This window comes from Arachis stenosperma, chromosome 1 (genome assembly GCF_014773155.1).
Source record: "Arachis stenosperma cultivar V10309 chromosome 1, arast.V10309.gnm1.PFL2, whole genome shotgun sequence".
Lineage (NCBI taxonomy): Eukaryota > Viridiplantae > Streptophyta > Magnoliopsida > Fabales > Fabaceae > Arachis > Arachis stenosperma.
In genome coordinates this window covers 20459-37944 of record NC_080377.1, presented here as the reverse complement: position 1 = coordinate 37944, position 17486 = coordinate 20459, and the positions used below count along the sequence as shown (strand labels likewise).

The following is a 17486-nucleotide window of genomic DNA, read 5'->3' as shown; positions in this document are numbered from 1 at the left end:
ATATAATCATAACAATAATTATGTTATATGTACATAAAAAATAATTATTTGTATAAAATATATATTAAAATATAAAATACACATTAAAAATAAGTTAAACAATACATATATTTATACACAGATATATAATAATTAATAAATAATTTAATATTTAATTTTTTATATACATATATTATTTTTATTATAAAAATAATTATGATGTTATATAAATTTTGCCCCCACTACCAAAATTTTCTGGATCCGTCACTGCTCATGGCTGAGTTGGGCTTCAAGCGTGCACCGTACCATGGAGGCCACATCTTTTCATCTGGTATCGGCAGAAATCTCCTCTCGAATACAGAGGTCATCGTATACATGGGGTCCACAAAATGACCACACTCAATACTCGCAGCTGCACATGCTGCCAGGGCGTGTCAACATGGATAATTCAATGACTGAAACAGGTCGCAGTCGCATGTACGCTCGGTTATACGAACCTGATATGAAGTCTCTGACCAACCATCCACTGGCTCCATCTCTTCCACGCTAAAAACAGATTCCCTACGATCACAATGGGTCATAATTTCTGTATAACTTGTTACTTTCGATTGTTATGGGACCATTTTTCATCTACAATATTACAATATTTTCATAAAAAAAAACATATACCAAAATGGGTAAACAAATAGAAGCATATCGGATCTTGACTATATCTCAGATGCAGTGTCCCCGTCCTACATCCTCGCACGTATCTCGGTCGAATGCAGTGTATCCGAGATGTGCTCTTGTTCATACCTCGGATACACCCAAGATATGACTTTCAGACCTCGTATATTCGAGATGGACTAGAAACGTATTAAAATCAGTAAATATTATATTTTTTAATTTAAATTAAAAAATTCCAAAATTCATCTAATCATTCGAAAAAGAATAAATTTTCTTTTCCAACAAATCCATATCAAATTTACATCATCATAATTTTTAAAAAAAAAAAAGAAAAAAAATTCCAACCAAAAAGGAAAGAAAACAATTTGAACTTATTCGAGTAAGTTTCTAAGATAATTATCTTTATCTTATAAAAAAATAAAAATAATTTTATGTTTGGATATCTCATGCAAAAACATCTTTTTATCTATCAATTATATTTGAATATAATAATATAAAAATACTTTTTTATTTATTTATTACATGAAAAATATTTTTTTTAAAAAATATTAAAAAATAAATTATAACTTCTCAAAAAAATATTTTATTTTTTATTTTTTTAATACATTTATTTTTACTACTAAAAATTTACCACACATTAAAACATAAAAAAAAATCCTTTTTAATAACACCCAAACAAACACCGACAAAAGTTTGTGATCATCCAATTTAAATATTAGGATGAGAATATCTTTCATTTTTAGCGAAACATTCTCATGAAAAGAGAATCACCATTTCCACCCTCCACATAGAAATCAAAATTTACTAAAATGTAAAAATACTACATTCTTAAAAATGCAAAATTTCAAGAAATTTCTTCACACTTAACTTACCAAACATGGAAATTATATTACCTTGTTACTATTCCCAAAAATGTTAAAACATTTCCCCAACCAAGTGCACTCTGACACTTTGTTGTTAAAAACTTGATTCAGCAAGTATAAGTAACTACTTTTTCTTCCACCTAAAAGTATCATTACTTTTCTCAGAACGCCACATAAATCAGAATAATTATTTTATTGATCACAACTTCGTCATGAAAACTGAGTATAAAAATTGAGAATCTGTACAGAGATTTCAAACGATAAGGAAAGCCTTTCTTTGCAGCTATCAGTATTCTGTACACATATCATAAATTCACAAATTTGAATAAAATAATACTTGGACCTCTCTTCAAAATAGTAAACTAGATATTCCTTCACAAAGGCTAGGCAAATAACTGTTGAATGACCGTCTCCGCATTTCCATTGTATTGTGCAAGCAAGTGGATAGCATCGGCCCTAGGCAAAGCCAAAAACTCCTGCACACATCCATAAATACATGGGAAAGAGAGAGAATATTATACACACTTGCCCAAGAAACACTCCTATTTCAATTGCATTTACATTTTCAATATTTTCTATGTTCAAAAAATTTATACCAAAAAAATAAATGAAAATGGAAAAAATAATTGTTACTCTTGATTTTCTTTTCCCCACATCATCTTTAAAACCTAAAATACAGTAAAAATAACAAAACAACATGTATTTGACGGCATAGCCATAGGAGGGATCAAACAAACAAAATCACAAACACAAGAAGCTAATGAAGGATAAAAAATCTATCTATAAACCCATTGACACAACAAATCGAAGAGCTTTAGTATATAATGTTGCATTAACAATTCGACTACTCTATCATGAGCATGTCTTAGCTATTGTGTAACATATATTAATTTGGCGCAACTGCAAATTATTTTACATAAAATGTTCTGCCAATGAAACTAGACCGTATTTCCAAATATATCATGGTTTGCGAGAAAAAACCCAAAAAGTCTGGGCACATATTAACATAACTAGATTTCAAAATTTTGCACGAGAGAGGGGAGAGACTGTGGCAAGAGACCATAACTTACCATTACTTTGAGTATTGCACCTTCATCACAGATGGCATCCCGTGAAGAATCTTGAGTTGGACTGCTTCCATCTTCTGACAGTCTCGTACCCGAAGATACAGTAGCTTGAGATGAACCATTGGTGCAGCTGTCAGTATGCGACTTAGAGGTACACATGGAAGTGAGTAAGGGAGCATGAACTTCTTTCAAAGAATTGATCCTCAGGAGACCTTCAAACCGATCTTTGCACATCTGAAGTTTGAACCACTCATTATGTGTATGTAGAGTGGCTCGCATTATTTTCATGAGCTGCGGTTCTTCAACCCCAAGCCTCCTACCAACTGCGACCTGTACATTATGAAAACAAACAATTCACATTATGAAATAGCATAAAAGTAAATATTCATCTGTATAAAAAATAAAAACATAATAGAATGATAGCTTTAAGATACAGAATAAGGCATGAAGCCACAGAGCGACTTAACAACACAAACTATTGTAAATAAAAGTTTTCCAACCCTTCCAAGTTTCTGCTTGTAATTGAACCCAACCAATAACCCAACACACGGCCACAAAAGTTTCCAACGGAAGTGGCAATAGTGTCTCTTGAAAATGTGAATGTGTACAGTTTATAAGCAGCAAGACCAACAACATGAAGCCAAAGATTATTTTTGAAACAATCAAAAGAGTCAAAGAGCACAATGAATACAGATGGTGTGGACCAAGATGTGGTGAATCTGGTCATCAAACCATCACCACCTTTGGGTTTTCTTGAATTCTTTCAGTCTTGTAAAATCTTGAGACCCTAGTAGTCCATGGCTCCATGAGTGATGAAGTGAAATTATGGTATGTGTCCTATAGAGAGTCTAGAGAAGACATCATTTAAATTTGATGTTAGGTAGAATAATGAGTATTTCTTTCTCAAGTCCTTTCATTTTGAATAATTGGCAGAATTTTTTAAGGTCTTGACGAGTATCTTTGGGTCTATATGTTATAAAAATTCTAGCCTCACACAAAATCTATCATAACCATTGATGGGAAAAAAACTACTACACAAAAAAAATAAATAAATAAAGTAATAAAAAATTGCAACTTGTAGATTTAAAATTATCATTGAAAATAAAACTAAGAAAGGATTTATGGCACATATTTAAGTTTCTGAAATAGAAAGTTTAAAGATACAGATAGATTAAAAATTGAGTGTTCAATGAATTCATTGAACAAAACACTTTCGAGATTTCTCCCTTTGGAAACCTTAATTAACTAACCATAAAAAGAACATACTAACAAGTACCCCAAATATGTCAAATTTTTCGAAGAGAAATATCAAAGATGGCCGCTTTACAAGTGTCCCTAGAATGTACACAAGTTTGTGCTTCTTGTTTTTTAAAAAAAAGGGGTGTGCGCGTGTGTATATGTACGCATGTATGTATGTATTGGGTCATATCTCTAGTATGCACAAGGATGCATACTAGAGATAAGCAAGAACCATAAGCAAGGATGCCACATGGGTTAATGATTTGCTAGAATCCTGAGCAAGGATGCAGTGTTAATTAACATGCAATATTTAAAAGAAAAAGTATATAAATGGACAAAGACCATTTTCGACAACATACGCATTTAATAAACCACTCAATACCTGTAGAGAAGCAGCTAAAGCATTTAGAGGTAAAGCACTTCCAAGAGCATCTTCACTAGGTCGAAGTAAAGCCAAGAGAGTTTCCTTCAAGGGCTTCAATAAAGTAGGGTCACTAGCTGCTAAAGGACCCAAATGGGAACAAGCAACCTTTAAAGCAGCATTATAATCACCAGAGCTGACTAACTTCAGGAACTCAACCTAAAGAAGGAAACCATTTAAAAGATCAAATACCTGATGGACGAATGCAGAACTAAACAGTACATTGGCCCTTCTCACCAAATATTCAAGAAAAGGATATCAACATCATCATACATGCCATTTACCTGCTTGAGTTGGAAGAGTAAAACACAGTTCTGAGAGAAGAAATTAGGATCAATAGCATTGACTTCTTCAACTGCTTCAGCAGCCATTCCATTACTAGCCAAATCTTTCATTCCCAACAGAATTTCGTATTTATCTTCAGTGTTACTAGCATCATTTATAGAAAGCTTTTCGCAACCCTGCAAAACGATGCTATGTTAAAAATGGAGCTCCCAGATGGAATAACATCAATCATCAAACTATACCTGCTTCTCCTTTGTTACAGTTGATACGGCAGTACTTATGCTATTTTCTTGCTTGCTATCTTCCAAAGATGCATTGGCTACATAGTTATTATAATCATATCTTCCTCTCCACCGCTTGCGTTTGCTCCTTTCTCCATTTCCAGGCATTCTTCTTCGTTGCAAGATACTTGGATTCTCAAGCAGCTGTGATCCACTCGTGCTACAGTCCTCATGACTGTTTGTCAGCTCAGAAGCATATCGTACTTCAACATCCATTCCTTGCATGCTACTCACGTCAGCATTATTTTCAGGGGAACCATCCACATGAACATTTGTAACAGAAGTTTCACCATCAGAATGCTTGCCAACATTACAATCTAGCTCAAGTGAACAATCTCTTGATAAGCAACAAACAGGGTCTTGCTGGCTGAACTTTACAGATTCAGGAATAGGTTGCTTCTCAGACACTAAATTCATCATAAATTGGCGAAAAAATAATCAAACATCAAAACAGGATATGAAGATATGACACAACTTAAATAGGACATGTTCCACAAGAATCATTATTAGAATATAATACATAAAAAAATGAATAACAACATAAAACTTCAGTTAAAAATTTCAAAGAGACTTCAGATGCAACGTAGGATTAATGATGAGCAGATGCCATGAAACATACCAAGTGGTATAAGCTAGTGGCATGAAAGATATGTATAACACAGACAAGTTTACAGAGTTAAGTTAAACAAAGGAGATGCTATACCAGACTCAATAATGCCTCTGTAAACACAATACTCACGAACAAGTTGATCAAGATATGGAGTATCCAACTTTATCCGACATAATTCATTCTGCAAGAAAAGAATATGGTATTGAATACATTGAGGCAATACTCTGACATGAATAAATCACCAGTTCAGCCAAAACTAAATATTGGAAGAGACTGTAAACCATTAATTCATATTTTGCACTAACCTACAACTATTTTTCTTTTATGTCCAATGCTTTTAGCCCTTTCCCAGATTAAGGTATGAAAGTAAAAAAGATTGTTGAGGACCTAACTAGATGGTATGAACATTGATCCTTAGGTCCAATCGACAATTAAAAAATGAGATTTTTAAACAGAATGAAAAAGAACCAATGATGAGTAATTAGTAATATGCTGGAATTTTCTTGGTAAGGCTGCATGATGATCTATTATTCTAAAATCAAGAACAATGCAAAGGAAACTACAAAGAAAAAAAATAAACCATAATGAATTAGGAATTGTCATTTTAGCTTATCGTTTCATCCAAACCACACAAATGATAACGAAGCAAAAGCAATTTGGATATTAAAATAAATAAGAAACAAAAACTAATATTTGAAATCAAGGCAGAAGCCCATAAGTAAGTATATTGCTATGTAACCTGAAATGCCAGAAACAGATCACCCTTAGCAAATCTCAAGCTATCAATTGCCCCTTGTCTGGTAAGCTCTACAGCATGTGCAAGAGCCTGAATGTCAACCTGGATTCCACAAAAACATATACATCTTATGAATGATGCACATAAACTAAAAAAGGGGTGCTACATAGAAGAAAAATACACGGAGGCCAATCTGTCGATATATGTGCACAAAATGATATTATTAAATTGCACGTGTTTTCTGACAAAGACCCTCGCATAACTAGCTGTAATAGGGGAAGGGATAGCAGGATGGGGTTGGAAAACATGTAGGAAAATAGTGTGATCAGCATGTTAGAATCTGCATTGCAACTACATAGTAACAGTAATGTGACAGATGAAGAAGGCAGAATCAAGCCAAGAATGTGGGATAAGAAAAGCTGAAGAACTAAGTAGTGATAATATACAGCATACATGTACTTTCAGTTTCTTGATCTGGTCCAGTTTCTATCAGTTTCACGGTGAAAGTTTAGAATAATATATGACAGATATTCTTACCTCATCAAATGGTGGTACTTCATATAAGATGTCCTGTGGTATTGCAGGATGGTCACGCTCTTCAAGGAGCAATCTTTCAGTCAAATCAGAGATGGGTGATGTAATACCTTGACGTAAACAATATGCCCTGTGTATACTGCAGAAGAGACCAAAAAAATTCCAGAAAGTTAAGGAAATTGTGACGTTTGGCAAAAAAAAAGGGCATAACTGCACAGGAAAAAGATAAACCACACTTCGATCAATTACTTAAAACTGTAGGAGTGGGAATTAATAGATGACCTTATCAAATATCTGAGAGCCAGAGAAAAAACTGGATCATATGCATTTAAATGAGCTCTTAACATAGAGGACATAAATCCAGCTAAGTCAAGCCTCCTCCTTTCAGACCACTGCATAAGGAAGGGGAAAAAATGATCAGGTACTGAACAAATTCACTATGGACACGAAACTACAAATCAGGGTATGACATCAATCACAAACCAGACTAAGGTCTATACTCTATACCATCGCAATTCTCAAGGTGAATAAAATTAATTATTTAAATCAGTTAAGCTAAATACACCATAGAAGTCAAAAACTAAAAGGAAATAGCATATTATGTTTTCTATATTTTTCCCAAGAAAGAAAACACTCTCTTGAAGAGCATGGACGTCAAATCCAACTACTAGACACTTAGTCATAAACTGAAGCTAACTGCACAATATCCTTCGACCTAACGCTCAACATGCCATTATATGGAAAATAACAACAAATTGCAGAGCAGTGAAGAGCCATATCCGTAGGAAACAGTTGGCAAGATGTTGCTAGGTAAGGAATCCTCTTTGATGGTATTTATTTCCTCAAAAAAAAAAGGCCCAGTCAGAAGGGTTTCAGTAGTTAGATCAGTACATAGTCAGACTGCATAATGTGCACAATTGAAACTTAGGAACTGTTCCTTGACCAGCTTTGCAGTCTTTGGGAAAATCAACAAGGCCATATCGTTGTGGGAATGGACAGTCTATGTATTTGGGGTATATCATCATCAGCTCCACACATAATTTTTGTATTTTTAATAACAAAAATATTGTATAAGCAAGTTATATGGACTAAGGTTATATTTGGCTTTTATTTGGCCAGCCATTGACCTTTAAAGAAGGATTTCTCTCTTGGATATGTTGAGAAATTGGAAGTTTTGCTTTATTGATATTGTTCCTCATTTGTTAAGTTTGGTTAGTGTAAGGAGGATTTCTCGTAATCTTCCTCACTCTATCTCAATAAAATACTTATTTATATCCAAAACCCAAATTATAACTTTGATTTGTAACCTTCATATGCATCATCAAAATGGAGTTATTTGTGTTATTATATACATTAACATGTGTTCAAATATAATTTTATATTTTGAGTAGGATCTAACAATTGGTGTCTTCTTGTGCTACATATTTATCCTCCCTTTGTGATTCTTGCTAAGGCATTTGAATTTGAGAACTTATCGGTGATTCAACCAAATAACATCAATTAAATCAATAACCTCACAACACTCCCAGTATGCAACACAACTTGACATAGATAAAGCAATTATTGTTCTTTCAGGACTGCCTAGTTGCAACAAGCGTCAACTAGGTGGCGGCTGCACAAGGGACGAGTTAAAAGGCGAGTAAAAGAATTGTTTGCTAAAAAAACAGAAGTCCTAAATGAAGATCAAAAAGCTTCTTGAATTCTCACCCCCTAATAAATGCTTTATATTTAATATCTCCCTGGTTTTAGTTTAAGTCCTATGTTTCTCTTTACATGGACACTATCCAAATATACTGGGCCAATCTCTATGTACGAAAAATATAATTGATATCGGAGGGAATATTCAATGAAATAAACACAATAGAATTCAGACTAACCTCATTTGCTACCGGAGAACTCTTATCATCCTTGTCGTATATAAAAGCAAGCAGAACGTGCTTGAATTCCTCATATGCTTCCTTAAATACAGAGACAAGTCAGAACTTAGTACCAGTGGTTGAAGAACAATCCAAAGAACCAAGGATCAAAAAATAAAAAAATGCTAACGAAATTTAAGACTCAAATACCGGGTAAGCATCGAGAGCACAAGGAGCAAGAGCCGCCCTCAGACACTCAATTGCAGAATCGCGATCCTCCATTGTTCCCTTCCGTAGGAGCTCAATAAATTTCTACAAAAATCAATCAAATACAAAGGAAAATTCAGGGGCGGAAAAAATTAATATAAATCATGCATCGAGTAAAGAAAAAATTCAACGAAATCACACAGGGAGAGGTGACGGACCTGCTTGTGCAATCGGAAGAGGATCCTGTGATCGTTGAGGATGGAGGGAGCGTGGAGGCGGAGGAGATCAACGGCGGCGTCGACGACGCCGGATTCCAGATAGCGCCTGATCTGGAGGATGACGAGCCTCGACTGGTACGAGGAAGAAGAAGGCGACGGCGACGGCGACGGCGAAGAAGACGGGGAAGACGCCGACGTGGTGGCAGTGGTTGCGGCGGCTGAGGCGGTGGCGGTGGCGTCTTCGATTAGGTTCTCCAACTTGGTGAATTCGATTACCAAAGCGTCCAGAGCTTCCCAATTCACCGGCGTCGATTCCATTCTATTCTATTCTCAGATGTTTCTCGAGAAAATTTTCAGTGTGAGTGATTGTGAAAAATCTGAGTTATGTTGTGTGAACTAGTGAAGGGACTTTTCCCCTTTATTATTATTATTTTTTTTTTTTCTGTTCGTTTGTTTTGTCTTATTTGTTTGTTTGGGCTAATGAGGGGAGATATTGATTCCAGTTTGGTTGTTGGGTTCCGTAATCCGTATGTAGAACGAGCAACAAAGGCGGCGATGAAAGCTTGAGGTAATTATCGGATTGCGGTTTTCCGAATTACATACCTCTGTAAGCCACGTGTTTCCCAACCTCTTCCTGTTACCGTAATTTCCAGTTCTTCGTAAATTGAGTTAGGTTTAACTTGGTAAAATAATTTTTAAAATTTAAAAATATTATAAAAAATATAAATTTAAGCGTTAAATTTAAAAATTAGTTAATATATAAGATTGTATTAGGCTTTTAAAATTTAAAAAATATAAGTCAATTTTAAAAAATTTTATTTTAGTTGCTTTTGAAAATACCGCAATTTTTTAAAAGTTACAAACACAAGCATATCGTCTCTTTTATTTACTAAACACAAAATAAAAAATTTATGCTTTTAAACAATACAAACACCTTATCGAAAAATTTTACCAAACCAAATCTTAAACTACCAAGTAAAATAAGTGAGTTAATACTCAAAATAAGTCCTGAAATTTGACCTTGATTCAATTTAGCTCTCTAAATTTTAATTGACCTAAATTGTATTCTGAAATTTTAAGGCATGATTCAAGTTAATTCTTCTGTCTATTTTCGTCACTGAAGAGATGACGTGACACGATTAAACGACGTCATTTTATTATTTGCGTCTAAACGACATCGTTTTACTCCTCCACATCTTCTTCTTCCTCTTCCTTAATGTTTGAACCTCCCACCACCTCATTGTCACCACTCTCAGTCTTACTTTCCCAACCCTATCATCACCCTTCTCCTACACACCTCCTCCCTTCTTCTTTCACCTCCTCAATTTGATTAGTAAATCCCCTCTCTCTCTTTTTCTTTCTTCTCTTTTTCTCATAGAATCAATGCAATGACAAATGGGACAACTTGATTTTGTGACATCAAGCAGCCATGGCTCCAGCAATAGTTTTCAACCCACTTTCACTTTAATTCGCCGTTGCTTCTACTTGTTGGGATGGTGGAGCATGCAGGTGAAATTGATGATGATGATGATGATAATGATGATGATGATGATGATGATGGGATTTTGAGCTTTCACTTGTCGTCGAGTTTTTTGGTTGTGATGAGAATGAGGGTTTCTTGGATGATTCAGTTTTCTTTGTGGTATTCTCTGTCTAAGGAGGTGGAAGAAGAAGGAGATGGAGAAAGGGGTGATGGGGTAACGGTAAAGTGGTGGATAAGGGGGAGGTGAGTAGGAGGGTGGTGGTGGTGGTGGTGAAGATGGTGGAGTTGGAAAGGTATGATTGAGGGAGGTAGCTATAGGGTGGTGGAAAGTTCATTGAGAAGGAGGAACAAGAAGAGGAGGAGGAGTAAAACAACGTCATTTAGGCGCAAACAGCAAAACGATGTCATTTAATCGTGCCACTTCATCTATCCAGTGACGAAAATAAATGAAGGGACTAACTTGAGTCACACTTTAAAGTTTCAGGGTACAATTTGGGTCGATTAAAAATTGGAGGGCTAAAGTGAGTTTGAGATCAAATTTCAGGACCTATTTTGAGTATTAACTCGGAATAAGTTAAATCTCTTATAAATCTTGCGTCTAACAAACCTTTGACTTGCTTTTTAACTTCAATGACCTTATTAGAAGACATTTTGCGATGTTTTTGAACAACCAACTTTATCAAAGGGTCAATTGCAACTTACAAATTGATGTGACATTAAGAATGGATCAATCCCCGACATGTCAAAAGGTACTTGACGCATACGCGTGGCATCCCATATTCAAATAAAGGGTGCCTTGCCCTTTTTCTTTTCTCTCTCTTCTTTTTTATTTATTTCTTTTTTCTTCTATTTTCTTTCTTTCCCCTATTTCTTTTATTCCTCCTCTTTTCACTTCTCAACTTTTTTCAATCATTTTTTTTCGTTTTCTTTTCACCCTCTATTTAAATTTTCGCTTCTCATTTTTTTCATCTTTCATTTTTTTTATTTATTGCATTTGTATACCTTCATTTATTGCATTGTAACTTATTTTTGTAACTTGTTCTTATTTTATTTTGTAAGTTTGTGATTTTAACATTGGTGTTAAATTTTTCTACTCAACTGTTGAGGATTTCTTGGATCATTTTGGTGTTTCTTGACTTGTTTGGTATTGTTGAGTGATGAAATTTTTAGGTCAATGCTTAATCTGTTATGACTCTTGTATTCTTTGTGCATTGATATAAACTTGCATTGTCTTTCATAACCCACTTTTTCTTACTTATTATTTGCAAATTTTGCTCCACACGCAAGATTAGTGCTTTAATCCCTTCTAACTCATTATTGTATGTTTTTGTGCCTAATTATCATTGAGTTAGGATGGGACCGAAATCTCCAATGCTTATCACTAATCTTGTTTGTGTCAATTATTATTTGAACTTGATGCTTCAAGTGTTTTTCATGTCATTTTTACTTATGCTTTGACTTTACTCTTGCATCAAGTATTAGTTGATATGCCTTAGCTCATATTATTTTCTCACTTACATGTTGTAGCTACCATGTAGTCGAGAATCCTACTTTTATTTGGCATTAGCCCCACCTATATTCTAATTGCTTTGATATCTTTATTTTTGGGTGTAATCTTCTTTCTTTTTCTCTCTTTTCAGGCTGGCCACTAAGAGGGAAAAGGAAAAGCTTTTAAATAGGGCGACAAGCAAATCCCTCCGCATAATCTTTTGAAGAGCTCATCGGTTGTGGCAACCCATTCACTTTGCTCATCTTTGCATGCATCGAGGACGGTGCAATCTTTAAGTATGGGGAGGTCAAGACCGACTTCCGTGGGTAACAATTTCTTTTTCCAATAATGATTCTCAATTTTCTTTGTTAGTTAGTTGTTGCATTGCATGCTAGGTTGCATGATAGTTAGAGTTTATACATATTTTACCATTTCTTTTTCACTAGGACTACTTGGTTGAAGTGATGATTTCTTTTTCAATAGAACTATTTTAGGGCACCCTACCAATTTGAATTAAAAATTTTTGTTGAACTTGTTTAAAGGAATTAATTTTGGAACATGGTTTTTGAGCTAAGAACACATAAGCATGTGAGTTTTGAGCCTAATTGTGTGGTTACATCATATAACCACTATTTTCATTCTTGTGTGTATTATTCTCTTTCTATGATTGTAATCTTTGATTTGTTTGATTCTTTATGTCCATTATTTTGTGTATGAATGCATTTATATGATTGAGACCGTCATTTCAATAGCTCACTTACCCAAATAGCCTTACCTTTTATGTACCATCGTTAGTCAACTTTGAACCTATTTTAATTCTCTTTTATTCTTAATTTTAGCACATTACTACCCCTAAGTGAAAAATAATAAATTTTCTTAATTTGGATCTTTGATTAACTTAGATTACTGAGAGTGTGTATCATTTAAGTGGGAAGAAAGTTTGGGAACATTGGTAGAGGTAAAAGTGTGTTTTTGTATTTTTTTGTTGAAGATATTGGGAATTGGATACATATTCATGCATTAAATGTTTAAACTATATGCATTGATACTCTTGTATATATTTTAGTTTGAAAAAAATGAAAATGAGAAAAATAAAAGAAAAAATGTAAAAAAAAAAAAGAAGAGAAAGCAATAAAAATTGGACAAAAATGTCCCAAAAGGAAGTTCAATAATAATCAATGCATATGGAATGTGAATTGAAAAGAGAATGCATGAGTGTGTGAAAAAAGTAAAAAATGGATAGTTAGGTTTTTATTTCAATTTTATAGGTTGTTATATGTATTTGGTGAGAGCTTAGGTTAATCAAAGATTCAAATTTCAAGCTCACTTGACCATATCCATCATTGCCTTGACCCTAGCCCCATTATAACCTTGTAGAAAGTCTTCATGATAAATGTATGCATACATTGAATAATTGTTGATTGTTAGATGAAAAATAAATCTTGGAAAGCATGATTAGAGGAGAATTGAGTGAATCAACCCTATACACTTGAGCAACTAGAGCGGATACACTTCCGGTAAGGGTTCGATACTCAATTCCTTGTTCCCTGCTTTCACGAGCTTTCTTCTTGCAAGTTTACTTATACTTCATTTTGATATTTGAATTGGTAGAATTCATAAATCATCATACTGTGTTAGCCCTACATGTTCATATGAGTTCTTGGAAATTGATTTACTTTTGACCAAGTAGGTAGAAGCATTTTGCATTTAGTTGCATTCATGTAGATAGATTGCATTAAAAGAATGTCCATACCCCTTTTTCTTGTCTTTCTTGGTTTAGCATGAGGACATGCTTAGTTTAAGTGTGGGGTTGTTTGATAAACCCCAATTTTGTAGTTTATCTTATGTTAAATTCAGGGGATTTTATCAACTTATCTCACATTTATTCACTAAAATAGTATGGTTTGTAATTCTTCCTAATTTGTGCTTAAGATTAAAAACATGCTTTTTAGGCCTTAAAATAGTTAAATTTAATTCACTTTATATCTATTCGATGCCTTGATATATTTGTTGAGTGATCTCAGAGTTTATAAGGCAATAATTGGATGGAAAAAGTGAAGAAAAAGCATCCAAAATGGAGAACTCGTGAAGAAATGAGCATTTAGAGGATTCAAGGCCACGCGTACGTGTCACTTACGCGTACGCGTGAGAGGAATTTTGCCAAGCGACATGCACGCGTCACCCACGTGTACGCGTGACACTAGTCACGTGACCTCATTAAAGGAACACGCTGGGGAGATTTCTGAGCTCAAGGAGGCCCAAATCCAACTCATTTCTGATGCTTTTAAACCCAAGAATTGGAAGGGAACGAACCAAGTAGTCATAGTTTAGTTTTTCATCATGTTTTAGGTTAGAATTCTAGAGAGAAGCTCTCCTTTCTCTCTAGAATTTAGGGTAGTTTAGGTCAAATTTTCTTAGATCTAAGTTTTAATTCTTGTTTTTAGTTCAACTCTCTTTATATTTTATTGTTCTATTGTCTTGATCTTCTTAGTTTCTCTTGTTAATTGCTTTATGTTGCCATTTTTACTTTCATGAATCCTTGTTAGATTTTTATTTTCTCTAATGCAATTTTATGTTCCCATGTCTTTTTATGTTTATCTTAGTTGCTATTGTTGATTTCTTGCTTATGTTAGTTATAGCTTCTTTTAATTCTTTTATTTTGTGATGTTTACTTTTATTGTACTCTAGGTGTTCGATAAAATATTTTCACTAGTTATAGAGTAGTTTTTCACACTTTTGGCCTAGGCTAAGGGAATTGAGTGACCTTGAGTCATTGGGTCTAATTGGATTGGTGATTTGGGTCCCTGTTGATCAATTTGAAGTCCATTGACACTAACCTACTATTAAGCTAATTAATGGCTAGGTTGGGACTTATAGTTGATGTTGATCAAGCCTATTTGACATACTTCAAGCATATAAGTAGACTTGATGTGTTGGTCCCTCATAATTGTCAATATATGGTTATTAGACAAGGATAGTGACCTCAATTCTCCAATCATAGCCAAAAGTTCTTTTTGTCATTTAATTTCCATTTTTATTGCTTTATTTACTTTTCATTTAATTTCTTGCATGCTTATTTACTTTCTTGCCTTTTAATTTTCTTGTCAATTGCCGCTTAATAGTAGGTTAGTGTGAATGGACTTCAAATTGATCAACAAGGGACCCAAATCACCAATCCAATTAGACCCAATGACTCAAGTTCACTCAATTCTCTTAGCCTAGGCCAAGAGTATGGAAAACTACTCTATAACTAGTGAAAACATTTTATCAAACACCTACTGTGTAATAAAAGTAAACATCACAAAATGTAAGAATTAAAAGAAGCTATAACTAACATAAGTAAGAAATCAACAATAGCAACTAAGATAAACATAAAAAGACATGGGAACATAAAACTGCATTAGAGAAAATAAAAATCTAACAAGGGTTCATGAAAGTAAAAATGACAACATAAAGCAATTAACAAGAGAAATTAAGAAGATCAAGACAATAGAACAATAAAATATAAAGAGAGTTGAACTAAAAACAAGAATTAAAACTTGGATCTAAGAAACTTCTCTCTCTATAATTCTAACCTGAAACACGATGAAAAACTAAACTATGACTACTACTTGGTTCATTCCCTTCCAATTCTTGGGTTCAAAAGTATTAGAAATGAGTTGGATTTGGACCTCCTTGAGCTCAGAAATTACCCCCAGCGTGTTCCTTGAATGAGGTCACGTGACCAGTGTCATGCGTACGCGTGGGTGATGCGTGCACGTCGCTTGGCAAAATTCCGTTTCACGCGTACGTGTGGGTGGCATGTACGCGTGGCCTTGAATCCTCCAAATGCTCAATTCTTCATGAGTTCTCTACTTTGCATGCTTTTTCTTCACTTTTTCCATCCAATTCTTGCCTTATAAACCCTGAGATCACTCAACAAACATATCAAGGCATCGAATGGAATTGAAGTGAATTAAATTTAACTATTTTAAAGCCTAAAAAGCATGTTTTCAATCATTAAGCACATATTAGGGAGAATTAAAAATCATGCTATTTTAGTGAATAAATGTGAGATAAGTTATAAATCCCTTGAATTTAACACAAGATAAACCACAAAATTGGGGTTTATCAATACTCATACAAATAAATCGCAATTTGCCTTAAGGAACTCCTACATTTTCTGACTTTACGAGAAAAGATAAGTCTCTGTTGATCATTGTGTACTTTTTGATAATCTCTTCAATCTGGAATTGTTTCGATTCTCCACTAGGCCTTAGCCTAGGTATCTCCTCTACACGAGAGTCTAAATCCACTAAAAATACACATGTAGCCTCCTTAGTCTTACTTCTCATGCTAAGTGATGTGTTATGACAAGTAATAGTTGCAGCTTGATCTCCTCCTGAAGTTGCAACTTTATTATCATCAGTCAAAATTTTCACCATAAAAAATTTGGTAGAAATGAAGGTTGAAATGTCATTTAAGGTTTTACGTCCTAAAATTACATTGTAAGTCGTGAAATCCCTTAATACCACAAATTCAGCTTGAACCACTTTTATCATGTCTCCTTTACCAACAAATCTACACCACGATCAGGTTTGATGAAGTAATCACCTAAGGCCACCACTCTATGTAAGTGAGGCTTCAAGTGACCATCCTTTAAAACCCAGCGAATCAAATTCATTTTTGAGAAGCAAATTCGAGTCTGCTCATGTATCTACAAGAATTCATTTTATTACTCCATTCCCGAGTTTTCCAGTGATTACCAAGGGTTCGTCGTCGCCTAACATACCACCATTAAAATCATCAGTCGTAAATTTGATTTTAGGAATTGGAGTTTGCTTCTGAAACTCTACAGTAAGTATCCTCATATCATTTTTAACCGTAGTTACAGACTTTGAGAATTTGTTATTTCCAACCCAACATTAACTATTATTGGGACCATGTCATTGTGTTGTTGATGAGGTGACCAATTTGCCGTAGGATTGCGTCCTTCCTGTTCATCATCATCCTCATCCCCATAGGGCTTCCTTGGCAAACAGACATAATGCATAAATTCATTCAACTTTCCATACTTAATTGCCTGCTCAAGGGCATCTTTCCAGCGGAAATAATCTTTTGTTCAATGCTCATGTGCTTTATGATAGTCATACAAGAAGTTGCAATTCTAGGTTGGCCATGGATTAATTGCCCAAGCTTTAGGCAAAATGCATCTCTGAGAAATTTGTTGATATACCTCAGCTATAGGGGCATTCAATGGTGTATATTTAGCAAATTTACCAACCCTTGGTACTTGTGGTCGTGATGCCAGGTTTGATAGTGACCTTCCTACATTCAATAAAGGAATGTAATTCTTCCTTTCAAATGCAACCATCCGCGACTCCAATCTTCACCCCTCAAGCATTCTAATGCCACCTATTATATCTCTTCCATAGAAGTCAAATCCTTGGAAGTTAAATGTCGTCTGGAATCCCCTTCCTGTAAACCAACGATCAAGCACAAACTAATCACTTTAGGAACTCGGGTATTTACCTCCAATGATGCTTTATTAAAGCGGTCCAAGTATTCCTTAA

At 34.5% G+C, this 17486-nt stretch overlaps 1 protein-coding gene across 1 annotated transcript; it reads right to left on the bottom strand.

Annotated features, from left to right (window-relative positions):
• Positions 1 to 1682: 1682 nt before the first annotated feature.
• Positions 1683 to 9459, bottom strand: LOC130969383 (uncharacterized). Its single transcript, XM_057895071.1, has 12 exons — positions 8963 to 9459; positions 8748 to 8849; positions 8559 to 8639; positions 6964 to 7073; positions 6685 to 6820; positions 6151 to 6249; positions 5505 to 5592; positions 4763 to 5208; positions 4520 to 4696; positions 4197 to 4394; positions 2579 to 2905; positions 1683 to 1984 (listed from the first exon to the last, which is right to left on the bottom strand). The coding sequence occupies exons 1-12, from the start codon at positions 9278 to 9280 to the stop codon at positions 1892 to 1894; spliced, it is 2175 nt and encodes a 724-aa protein (XP_057751054.1). The 5' UTR covers positions 9281 to 9459; the 3' UTR covers positions 1683 to 1891.
• Positions 9460 to 17486: the final 8027 nt, after the last annotated feature.

Excerpts from the sequence above, each read along its gene's own strand:
- LOC130969383 (XM_057895071.1), bottom strand. The coding sequence starts at position 9,280 with ATGGAATCGACGCCGGTGAATTGGGAAGCTCTGGACGCTTTGGTAATC. Across the intron at positions 8,850-8,962 it reads TCTTCCGATTGCACAAGCAG|AAATTTATTGAGCTCCTACG; the intron begins GTCCGTCACCTC and ends TGATTTTTGTAG. Across the intron at positions 7,074-8,558 it reads GTTCTCCGGTAGCAAATGAG|TGGTCTGAAAGGAGGAGGCT; the intron begins GTTAGTCTGAAT and ends TTCCTTATGCAG.